At 46.5% G+C, this 12,748-nt stretch overlaps 1 protein-coding gene across 6 annotated transcripts in view; it reads right to left on the reverse strand.

Moving 5' to 3' along the window:
- Positions 1–12,748, reverse strand: part of LOC118510796 (beta-1,4-glucuronyltransferase 1) — an 84,757-nt gene that overhangs the window by 7,745 nt on the left and 64,264 nt on the right. For all 6 annotated transcript variants that reach the window (XM_036053102.1, XM_036053106.1, XM_036053105.1 and 3 more), the window contains 2 exons: positions 5,142–5,461; positions 672–1,382 (listed from right to left, as the gene is read on the reverse strand). In XM_036053102.1, the coding sequence (XP_035908995.1) occupies positions 672–968 (297 nt within the window). In that variant the 5' untranslated portion in view covers positions 969–1,382; positions 5,142–5,461. The remainder of the gene's footprint in view (positions 1–671; positions 1,383–5,141; positions 5,462–12,748) is intronic.

The following is a 12,748-nucleotide window of genomic DNA, read 5'->3' on the forward strand; positions in this document are numbered from 1 at the left end:
ACTACTAGACTTCTTTAACAACTGCGTTTGAATATTCATCAGCTCTCGGGCACGAGAACGCACCAGAGACTTTCTCTAAAACCTATGGCGGCTGTTAGAAGTGATGTCTTTTTCGGGGTCCTATTTTTAGGCAATTTAAGAAGCCAAAGTCTTGCGAGACGCGCTTGGCGGTGTGGCTGTGCTGGGTTTATAATACACGCAAGTACGCCACACATTGCATCCTCATTAAACGGCCGTCCACCGTTGGCAGTGGCAATCAACTCACGTCGCGACGTCGACACCATTAGTCATTTTTGCCATTTACGATCGCCGCTGCTACCTGTAGCAACAACGCGGTTACCTCTGGTCCAAAAAACTGCGACTGACAAATTTCGACATTAAGCCTGCAAAAGGCTTAATTTGGGCTTGAAGTAGCAGGTAGAAGAGAGATCCGAAAGTCCATACCGCACCGCACACCGCATGGCACCGTGAATGCGACATTAAACTTCATTAAGCAAACTCTAACTAATGTACTTCTCGGGGGGGGAGGTCAGTTCCGAGGGCACTGCGCTTAAAACATGGCTTAAATGAGTCTTGCATGCGTCACAACCCTTCGCTTCTTTTGCTCTCTTTTTCTTCGTTACTTCTTGGAGCGCATCTCCGTTCTCAATTCGCCATCCCCAAAAACTTACCCCATTTTCTTGAATTTTTAACACTAAACTACTGTGTCCTTGTTGGGCTGATTGTAGCGTCTGCTGCTGCTGCTGCTGCTCAAACAGTGCCTGTTCCGCCTCGAGCAACCGTTGCTGCTGGGCGGGCAGATACTGTTTGTACTGGTCCGCTGGTTGCTGCTTCAGCACCTCATCCGATATGATGTAGGCCGGGCCGAGGGCAAAGTTGCCGCTGCCGATCAGCAGATGGCTGCCGATGTACAGCACCACCGCCACGTTGATCAGGATGCTGCAGCGCAGAAGCCAGTTACGACGCATTCTGATCACGTTCGGGAGCTTCAGTTTGGGGCCGTTTATGTGTACTCCGGTGACGATTAGAAACAAAGCTTTACTTCGCCGACTGGCACTCTGCTTCCAGGTTGGTCAGGTGCGCTACGCTCCTCTCTCTTTTTTGTTTTTGTTTGGTCCAAAAGATTTGGCAGGGTTTTGTAGAGTTCGTACGTTCGTTGATTGGTGAGCCAGCAGTTGTGGTGCGGTGTCCCGGCTATGTGCTATATGTGGGTGAGCTATATGATGGGCCAGATTCCGAACACCAGCGTCCGAGCTGGTGGCTGTGATCTCTCAAACACTCCGCACCGTGGTAGGGCAAAACTGTGTCATCGTTTTTAATATCCCGTGCCGATTTCTGCTGTTGCGGTACGCGTCGAGGAATTCCAATTTCCACCGATGAATCTGCAATCAAACACGCGGAGACAGACACAAAAAAGAGAGAGAGAGAGAGATACGAAATCAGTACACTGATGGATAAAGCGGGGCGAGCATCAACCAGCAATTCAGATGAAATGGAAGGGAACACGATTATTATTGTCCCGCACATATAACACTCAACCCGATTGCCGGTCCCCCCCCCCCCCTCCCCCTACTTCCTCATAAAACCCCTATATACTCTTTGAATCGACGTTAGAAACGGGCGATTGATTCATCACCCATTCGAACATGTTCGACAGATCTATAGCCTATGGGATGGCCGCGTCGCGGATTTGCCAAGTCAATGCACAATCATTTGTGTGATGTACACAGCGGGTGATTGTTCTCGGTGCGGATCTTCACGAGGCCCTGCTACACACGATTCACACAGCATTCACACAGGTAAAGTGATGTCAGCGAGGTGAATTTAACGAGCCAGCAGAGGCAGAACAGATCATTCTGGACCCACAATGTTTTGTCCATTCGAATGCGACCTCGGATGAGTCAGAAGGCTCCTGACTGGTGGCGGAGGCTTCTTCCTTGTCTAAGCAGCACAGGATCGAGGTGATACATACAAAGCATAATCACCGCGATGCCGAGGGTTGATGTCATCGCGTTGGAACGATGGACTAACAGCGAGGGTTCAGGTTGAAGGTTGAAGGTGCCTTCTTGTGAAGCAAAAACCAGGTCTCCAAAAACAACATAACAAACACAGCTTGGTTTGCGACTCTTAACGACACAAGGCTCTTTAGGATGAGAATTAGCAGGATTTCTTGTTGCCTTTTTTTCGGGGGGAGAACTCAGCTCACTTTAAGTGGCGCTTGTTCATTGCTTCTACAAGGTTACTACACGTACGTGCACTCTTCACATTAGGCAGTCCTTTTCCAAGGCACTCCCTTGAGTGGCTGGATAGTGGCTAATGAGGTTGAAATTATGATCGTTTATCCTCGTGCTTTGAGGCATGAAACTCACCTCCACACCGCCCAACAAATGTGCGAAAATACCGAAGAAAATACCAATTAAACGGCAGCTTTCGGCTTCGCCTTTATCCATCCATACCGAACCGAGCGTCACAGCGAACCGCCGGACGTGACCATCTCACACCGAATATGCAGTTACTTCTCAACGGTCGGTTGAGCGTTACCGCCGGCTCGTACCGGAACAGCTTCCCGTTTTACAGGGCTTTTTTTTTTGTTTTTTTCCCTTGCTCTCTCATCTCCACCCCCTCCAGCTGGTTCCACTTCCGCAGCAAAACTTGTGAAAATTCAAAGCTGTGAAATGGTCGGCAAACTCGGCGGAAGTTCGCCCATTGCACCGCTCGGTGGTTGGACGGTGTGAGAAATGCTCTGACGGGTTCTCCCGTCAGAATAGCCAGAAAGGTGGGAAACCCAACGCACTGCGCGAGACACGATGACGAATTAAATCACATTTAAATTCTACCCCCGCACGGGATCCCGTCTGTCGTCTATCACTTTACAACCGTCAGCTTTTAACTAGGGGCGCCATCAAGAGTGCCCATCTTGTGTCTATAGACCTGGGAATCGGCATGCCTGGGATGCACCTTGCATACTGCGTTGCATAATTATACCGCCGAGCAGATTCGAAATCGTTCTTCAAATTGGGTCGTTTGCCGCATGCACGGCGCAGGCAGCTCGCGTTGGTTGTCTAGGAACATTCTTAATTCAATGTCTGTACGGTTGCAGATGGCGCCACAGCACCACGGACGGTCTGTGATAGTCTATGGAGATAGGTATTTTCACACGTGAACTACCCCGTTTCTGCCAGTTGATTTTGCACCCACCTAGACGAGAATGATGGATTGCTGTCGATTAGTTGAGGAGAGAGAAAAAAAAGTTACACACTAGGTTATAACTCTTCTTCCTCGGAGTAGACCGCGTGTGACTGAACTCCCGCGACTGTGCTCCTCTTCGTGCAAACTTTTTTTTTCATAATAAATTTCTCACCAATAGTGGCATCTATCTCTTATGGGCAGGGCGCAAAAGCGCTAAAAAGACGCTCCAGCTCGCACGGTCAGGGTCAATGAATTACTAGGCTGGAGATGTAACACCCAGACACAGGGCGAAAGAGGAACAGGTCGACGGACGTAACTAACGTGGTTAGTAGGATGTGCACGTTTGAGGTTTTATGACGTGCCAAAAGCTGCTCCAGTTAATACACGACGAAAGCAACCTTTCGACAGTGGACTTAACAACGGTGATATGGTGGTGGTAGTGTGTGGATTTATCGACCACAAAGGGAGAGTACACGAACCAACAAAAAAAGGGAACATCTCGACACACACGAGAACCACATCCAACAGGTGCCCATCTAGTGACGAGCGTCTCGTAAAGGCACTATGGCGTTGAAAAGCTGTAATGGAATTCATCACGTAGTATGACAGACGCCTGTGGACTTTAACATGCATTAACGTTTGCCGTTCCGAAGAAAGGCAGCTCGAAGTGCGGTGACATCCCGCAAAACTGAACGGAGACTTTAAGGCAGCAATCTCCGGGATCGATTCATCATCGATAGAAATGCGAACCGCATTATGATAACGGAGGATGGCGATGTTTACACAAAACCTTCCAATTAATCACTCTTGTTGCCTGCTTCGTCCCACATCGATCGATGCGGAGTGGCGGAGGATTTGATTGGAGGAAAATTTCTTGCAACTTTTACCCCTGTTGCCTCCTCCGAAAGGCTCCTGCTGCGTCCTTTGACATCTGTCAAAAGCAAAGCGGCCAGGCGAGCGTAAAACGTCCGACCCGTGTCCGTGCGGAGGTGCGATCGATGACCAGCTCGGTCGGTCTCGTAGGAAAAGGGATCAGAAAAGTTGACTCACGACACATTGACAGCAAGCGAAGCGAACCGAAATTTTCTTCACCGGAGTCTTCAAACGGAGGTGGTGGAAATGCTTGTGTGCACCGGACACATATCAATCTTGACGTAGTGGAATGGGTGTACGAGATGGACGGTTTCGTTAACCATTCCGATGGGATTTGAACGGTATCCAAGTGCTTTTAAAGTGAAGAACAAGCGGATTAATGGAAAATTCAAAAGGGTAAGATACATCCAGCGCCTTAAAGTATGCAATCATAAGGGGAAAAAACGACGCCACTGTTACATATTTGCCTGTTTTAACAAATTTAACCCCGCTCCAGCGACTTTTTCTATTACATTAAAAGCCTCTTCTGAATTGATATTAAATTACAAGAATAACAAAGGACTTTAATCCTCTCCAATGGCATCCTGAGTGATAAAACCCATCAAAAGTCAGTGTGTCGATGTCACACCATCCTTTTTTTTACGCTCGTCACCAATTGTACCGCGCATTAAGCTAACATTTGCCGACAGTCAATATTGTACCGTGAGTCTCGCACGCAATAATATTCCCATATGCACGGTCGGGGCTGGCAAATGTTTGAGCACCGGCTGCACTTTAGAATAACGCTGCGAGGATCCGATCAATGTCAAGTGTTCGTTGGAGCGCGGGTAGAGCTTATCCGGTATCGTCATCATCATCGGCTGAGGACACCGTTCATTAGTCAATCCTGGCATTATCTATCCCATCAATCGCACATCTATTTGTGTGGTGTGCTCAAGCTGATTAAATGTTTGCTTCCCGTGCGACGAGCGAATTGCGAATTTCCGGCGTGTGGATGACGACTCTTCACTGACCCCAAATTAAGAAATCCTAAAAATAAACAGCAAGCTACTGCTTTCATAAGCCGCGGTGATACTTACCGCTTTTTTCTTCTCTCGCGCTAATGCATCCGCTGTTGATGATGCATTCGGTACCACCCGGGGCCCCACGCGGGCGCATCAGTTACGGTACAAGGCGGGTGGCGCGATCGACGGGTTTTAAGGCGCCGTGAACAGCTTACGCTCGATGCGGCAACTGCTGCTGGTGCTGTTGCTGATAAGCTCGTCGTCCACGATGATGCAGGCAATGATGGCGCTGACAGCAATTACAATCCATTTGTCGTCTGCAGCTGACTCGTCTGGTTTCCGATCCGATATATCGCAATCGAATACGCCTTCCGGGCCGGAAAACTATACCCGTCCTGAGAATGAAACGAGGGAAAAAAGGATATTAGAATGGTTTGTGCAAGCATTCCTGCGAAAAGGAAAATCGATTATTAGGAATGAGATAACCACCCACTGCTTTTCCTGCGTTTTTTTTATAACCTTCCCATTTTAAAATAATCATACTTTGTGCGTTGTGAGGTGTTAAAAAATCGAAAGGAAATTATTATCTGTCAGAAGTAAGAAAAACCAACAATTAATTCTTGATCCAAATCGTGATTATATGTGTGATTCTCTCTCCTTCTTTTCACCTCAAATACGCATGGCTTCCCGCGAGCAGGAGCTAATAAAACCATAACCTGCCAATTCGCTAAATGGATAAAATTTGATAATGGCGGCGGCCTAGGCTATGTCTTCCTCCCGCCAAACCACGAGAGGCGAATTCAAATTCGCGCTGCCGGAAACCCTTGGCCGCTTGGATCGCTGGAGCAGCAGGTATCTCCTCTTTGCATAATTGAACGTTTAATTAACCGACATCCACACACAAATACACCTGGCAACAAACAACCAGCCACCCACCCGACACGCACTTTAGAAGCCGCTCAATTTGATTTCTCGCCCCAGCGCACGAGCGCTCGCGGAAATAATGGGTAAAATTTGATTTCATCGATGCCAATCCGTACAGGGCAGGGGGGAATCCGAGGCGAGCTCGTTGCGATAAATTAACTCAATTAAATGATAAATGCGCAGCTAATAGAGGAGAAGACCCCCTCGTTTTTTGTTGCACTAATGTGACATCTAGCACGTGCTTTATAGCGGAAGATTGCATGCACATCCCGCCTCCGAAAGCGTCCTAATGTAGGCAAGAAAAATGCGATATGTGTCAAAAAGATGCACTACCGGGATGTTATTATGACGGTTGATAGATTGCATGCGATTTGAGGTGATATTAAATGCGAAAAGCATTAATCTTAAAGACATTGCACGGTGTTTTCTGATGAGCGAGCAGCAGCTTCTGTGTATGAGCCCGGTGCGGGAAAAAGATTAATCGATAGCGCAACGGCGTGAGAGGCTGGGCGTATGATGTAACCAGGAAAACAGGCAAACCAATTAACACGTCCAACACTCTGGAACAGGACGCACGTATCAAGACGTCCACCGCCACAAAAGAATCACTGAACCGTCCTTCGGGAACCGATCCCGAAAGGCGATTGCAACAACAGCAAGCAAAAAGAAGCGTTCGTTGGAAAGTTAATTAAATAGATAAGTGCCAATCTACGATTTTGTACGGCACCCGAGCACGCCACGACCTGTTTTACGCAAGGCAAAACAAACGCTCTATCGAAGAAGCGGAATAATGCCCCGGCCCAATCAAAGATGGGTAGAAACACACACCGGCACCGGGCTGCCCAGCGTCTCCAAGGAAAACTCCAAGGCGCGCGCGGCCTGGGTAGCTATAAATAAGTTCGCGGCTCATTAATATGCTGCTTAACGGAGACTGCATGCCATGCATGCCAACCATACCGAACAGGGACCGGTTCCCCTTCCAGCTGAGATTACACCGCCGAGCTGATGAGGGAGGCCGATTTCGTGGGCGCATAAGGCTAGACCCAGCGACAGCATTCGATCAGGTGAAAGCCTTACCGGCAGATGAAAGTGAAGCGAAAGAAGGAGAAAAAATAGTTCAATTTGTTATGCATTTATGAGAATTCTGTTCTTTAAATAAATTCTCCACCAATCCTCCAGCTACATGAATGCAAATTAAGCACAGGAAATTAAATCAACGATTTTATTCACACCACCCTTTAATCCTGTCAGCTATAAAAGAAACGGTTGCACTTCCTATCCTTCTTTATTTACCACCGCCGGAAATGTAAGCGAGCACGCTTACGCACCTTTACCCTACATATCGTGAAGGCGCGTGTCACTTTGGATAAAATGTAACCGAACTTGAACGGGTACGGCATAGCGTAGCGTCGTCGTTGCAATTTTGCACGTTGCGTGTGCATTGCGTGCCAACGGCAAATGCACGTGAAAGTGCGTGTGTTGGCCAAGGTTGAGGAGGGTGAGCAAACAAGGGATTCATGAAACATTTGTTGCCTATTTCTTGATGGCGAGTGTATCGCGTTCGAGTCTGGATGGTTGGAAGAAGGATTTCCAGGGTTTCTGAGGCGAAATCAGTATGAAGGAGTTACCGATATTTTAGTTTAAGTTGCACACAGTTGTATTTTTTTATAATTATTTAAAAAAATCATCCCTTATATACTAAGTACACTGAAAAGTGTATTCCAGGGATGAGCAACCTTTATGGACATTAAATATTTATTGGAGTATCGAATGACTTGAACCAATATTTTTTTCTGTCTGAGCTAAGTGTTGCGTTTATAATAACCAGCCTAAATGACCAGCGATTTTGTCACATAATTTGTCACAGAAAAATAAGATTTGCGTATCCGTCCGAATAATGCGATCGATCCAACAGTAGAGAGTAAATGCACAAGGCTTCACAAATTTCCTGTACATATGTAAACACATGTATACAAAAAAAAATCTACATCTGGTCAAATATGAAAAATACGTCTTTCAGTATAACAACACAACAACCTCGAGAGGTCTTGCCAATTCTTGCTTCCTTGCATGGATTTACCCTTAACTGACTTTCCAGTTCTGCAGGCGCTTTCTTAGCTTTTTAAACCTTAATTGTTTTACGTTAACTGCTGCATGAGCTCACCATTAACGGTACGAATGCTGGTCGAATATGGCCAGTGATTCGACTAAACAAAATTTGTTTAAAATAATATTATTGTTGATGCGGTCCGGTGGCCGAGTATACAGCGGCGTCGATCTGCTCACGGTTCTAATCCCATCCAGTCCGCTTCTCCGCACGCAGGACTGACCATCCAGCTAAGGGCCATAGACATAGAAAGCAAAAAAAATGACAGGCTGAGAGTTCACGATGGTGATGGGCCAAAGAAGAAGAAACAGATTTTTTTTGTTGGACAACTAATCTAAAAAATTTGGGACGGACGGATTGTAGAGGCGGAAGCGGTGTCGGAATTAAGAATGCAAAACCTGGGATCAGAACCCGTCCGAACATATCTTCCTTAGTGAGAACATACTTTCCAACTACATAGTATCATTAAGTCTAGTAAACCATCAGATTACAGACTTGACCACACAGTTCATTAGGTTAAAAAAGAAGGATAAAAAACCACCAACATAAAAACGGATCTAACATTAACATCTGAAATAAAATATTTTATCCTATTTTACGATATCAATATATCACACCAATTTGCCAAAGTGTCTCTTCCCTGGATGAACCCCAGAATTTGCCCATATGGACAAGTTCCGCACAAAGAAATGAGCCCGTAACACCGATAATGCGGGCGTACGGATCAACTGGCATTTAACACGACTCCAGTTAATATTAAATCAATAATTAATTATGTAAATGATTTACAGTGCTAGCACGCGTGCCATTCGTCCCGCAACAGTCCCAGAACGCTCCCTTAACACACAACCACTACTGCTATAGTTACCAAACCCACCCACAACAAAACCTCCGATTACTTCATGCGAAACTTGTCCATTTCGTCCCGAACTCCGGGCAACCAGCTAAGAAGGATGGATAGTTTTTGCTGCTTTCGCTCTCGTTACTTCCCTATGGTAGCCTTCCTCATACACACACACACATGCTGCCTTTTCCAAACCTCCCTTGAAGATAAAGTTCCCGGTGCCAAAGTTTTTTGTTTGCTCGGGACCCCGTAAGGGCAGCAAGCAGCGCGTTTGCGTCCCCCACCACGGCAACGCCACGGCACGACAATGTGCTGTGTGCCCGCCAGACCCGGTAGACGTCATGTCGGTGTCAGAAAATTCCATAACGCTAATTCGATTACCATCGTGCCAAACCCCAACGAAACACACACACGCACTGTTGCCCTTTTTCGCGCCCCAGCTAGCAACGTCGGCCCAAAACGGGGTGTGTGGGTGGGTGGTTTGCTGACATCGTCCTTTTGCCGGGGCGTTGGTGACGACCTTCGGTCAACTTTCCATCAGATCTACCATCCGCGATAACACACGAACAAGGCACGGAAATAGGACCCTTAGTGGTGAGGACTTTTTCTGTTGTTGTTGGTCACTGTACTTGTGCTGTATGTCTCGTAAGTCTTTCCGCAAACGAGTCCCCTGGTGGATAACTTGATAGAAAAGGGGATTACATTACGCACCGAGCCGGGACCGACCTTGCACGGGACACTCCTGGTGAAGGACACCGTATCGAAGAGGTTGCGGTCCTCTACCATCGCATGCAGCAACATGATCACAGCTAACATACGATCAAGATCACGTCATAAAATGCATTCCCGGATTGTTCATGGTAACAACACCGCACCCACCGATATCTTGTACGATCCCCACCCACTCCCGTTGCCTTCCCCCACGAACTCCCCATCCAAGAGCGACGATTACAAACTGACCACAGCTCGGCGAACTCTACACACACACGCGCCCCGGTTGAACCCATTAGCGATAGAGGAATTATGGAAATTGCGCACCCATGAAATCGCATGATCGCAGACGGTTACACACACACGTCCCTTCGAGACACGCGTGGAAAAACTGGGAGCAATTTGTTAGGTTTTATTCTCGAATTACTTTGGTTCCGGTCGCGCGATCGCCTGCCGATCCGCACCGCCCGGGACAGCAACTTATGTTCATTTGTATGGTAATTTTCATCGATTTGCCGGGGCTGCCTTTCTTCGATTCGATTCGGCGAGATCTGGACGTGATTGCGTAAAGCGGGAGGGAGAGAGCAGTTGCATTGTAAAAGTGCATACTGCGCAGTGGACGTATGCCGTAGGAAGAATCCCACGCGAGAGGGATTATAATGCTGTGTTTTAAGGAACGAACGGCCGAGACCCGGTGGTCGGTGTGTAGCATGACGGCTCGAACACAAAGCTGAGAATTTATTGTTATATGGATCAACAAGGTGATTGGAACCGGTGGCTTGTATTTTATGGATAATTATGGAAAACAAGCCTCTGTTTGTACTTGTAGCGAGATAGTATAGTTGATATAATGCGCCTAATTTAATGTGAAATAATTTCAGAGTAGAAGGTGTTGTTGCTGTCGAATCGATCAAAGCATCTTGGTCATGGCACCAAATATAAATTTCGATTTCCATCTATCTCACAGCTAGGAATCATTATGAGAATAATTGATCTATTGTTACAATTGTCCACAATATTGATTTGAAGTGTTAATCGAATCCAAAACGATAAATACATCCGTATCCTGGTCACGGCACCAATCTCAATCACGTATTGTTAGATGCACTGCATTGGAGCCCGCTGTTGGCATTCGTCTATAACATAGCATAGTAATCTAACATCGTTTACAGAACGATTAATCGATGTTTGAGGTCGATAAGCAACTTTATTTGGTACTGCCTAGCCCAGTGATAACTTTCAAAATAATCAGTATCCTGGTCACGGCACCAATTTTATTTATCTTCTTCTTCTGGCCTTAACGACCTCCCTATTCATGCCTGCTATTTCTGGCTTACTAGATTTATTGATACGAGGTAGCTGAATAGTCAATCCTCACTACGGGCGAACGGTCTGGATGGGATTTGAACCATGATCCTACCGTGTGAAGATCAGTCGCCTCTGTTGCCTTACCAACATTCCAAACTTTATTTGTATTTTAAGCTTGTAAATTTTTTTTTTACAAACAATGAAATCGTACAAACGCAATAATATTTTTAAATATGGCAAATATGTAAGCCATTTGAATCCTGGTCACGGCACCAGTTTTGGAAATCTTCTCTATCTTCGACAATTCCTTAAAAAAATATTTTTTTTCTTTTTTTTGTGCTTGTCTCAACAATATCAATCACGTTCTTTGCGCACTGCGAGCAACTTTCCAAGTAAACATAATCTAAGCAATCCGTCATCTCCGGTTTGACGTACTTTTCCACGATTCACTCTTGCGCAATAATCAATCAGCTGGTGATAAGATGCAATACCGACCATAGAGAACAGTAAAAAGGCACACATTTTTTGATCACGTTTCATCTGAAATCTCTTATCGCACCATCAATTCGTCACCAGATTGCCTTAAACGAGTTGGGGGAGTTGGGGGAGAGTGTGCGTTACTTTCATTACCTTCCTTAGACGAATAAATTCTACCCCCAAAACAATCCCATACACACCATTAAAATTAAACATTCATGGGCAAACAACGGAGCAGCGTGAGTTCGAAATAAACTGCCACTATTTAACACGACAAACAACGCCACCATTGTCTGGCAGGGATAAATTATTCGCCAACCCATGTACGTCTGTATGCAGACGTACACTCGCTCGGGATTTTTGGTACATTTCCACGCTCTCGACAACAAAAAGATACAGGGGGAAAACTTCAATTGGATGAGTGTAGAGTCGTGTTAAACTCATGGTACATACCGTCCTACCCCAAAACCCGTACAACCATCATCAGCTACCTACACGGGCAGCACAGCGGTGCTTTAAACCGGTGCACCAAACACCAGCATCACTTTAACTTCAATTCGTTTGCACCCCCAAACGCCAGCCACTCGACCACAATCACCGACCCGTCTGCGGCCGTTTGCCGATTGCAATCTCTTCAACCTCTTCAACCTCTTCGCCTCAATACCAGCAGACATTTTAAAATGTTCCACCCTGTGCGCCGGCTGCTGCTGCTGCTGCCTCGCCCGATGCAGAAAATGGGAAAAGGGTTGCAAATATTTAAATTAAAATCTCATCCTCTCGTTTATCGTGGAGGATCAGCAGCACCCGATGGATGAGAAATAACCCCCCCCCCCCCCCTGTTCTGCTTCCTGTTATTTGCGCAATGAACGAGCTTAAAATATCAATCCCGATGGCCATCCCTTTTATGTGTTCCCGTTTTTTGGGATGCACGTGCGTGCGTCGTCCTTTCCTCCTGGTAGGACACTGCCGGTACGTGATTGGAAACTTCTGGGCAGGCTCTATTGCTGTTTGCTCTCACGCGAAACGGATCGAACCGAACGGAGACGGAAGTGTGCAATTGCTTTTCGTAAATTACACATAAAAGCCTCCTCGTCCTTCTGCTCGTCGGTGTTTCGCACCCGATGCATTGCGACCCTCTTTTATCAGTTTGCCCTCTCGACACTGACAAACAGCAGCAAATAGCACAACAGTGCTGTACAGTATGTTCTCGAGTTATGCGGATAAGGACTGTCTTTGAATCATATAGGAAAACTGTGATGTGTCGGATTAGACCGCTTTGACTGTTCCCCTTGAACTAGGCCCCTTGGACTA

This window comes from Anopheles stephensi, chromosome 3 (genome assembly GCF_013141755.1).
Source record: "Anopheles stephensi strain Indian chromosome 3, UCI_ANSTEP_V1.0, whole genome shotgun sequence".
Lineage (NCBI taxonomy): Eukaryota > Metazoa > Arthropoda > Insecta > Diptera > Culicidae > Anopheles > Anopheles stephensi.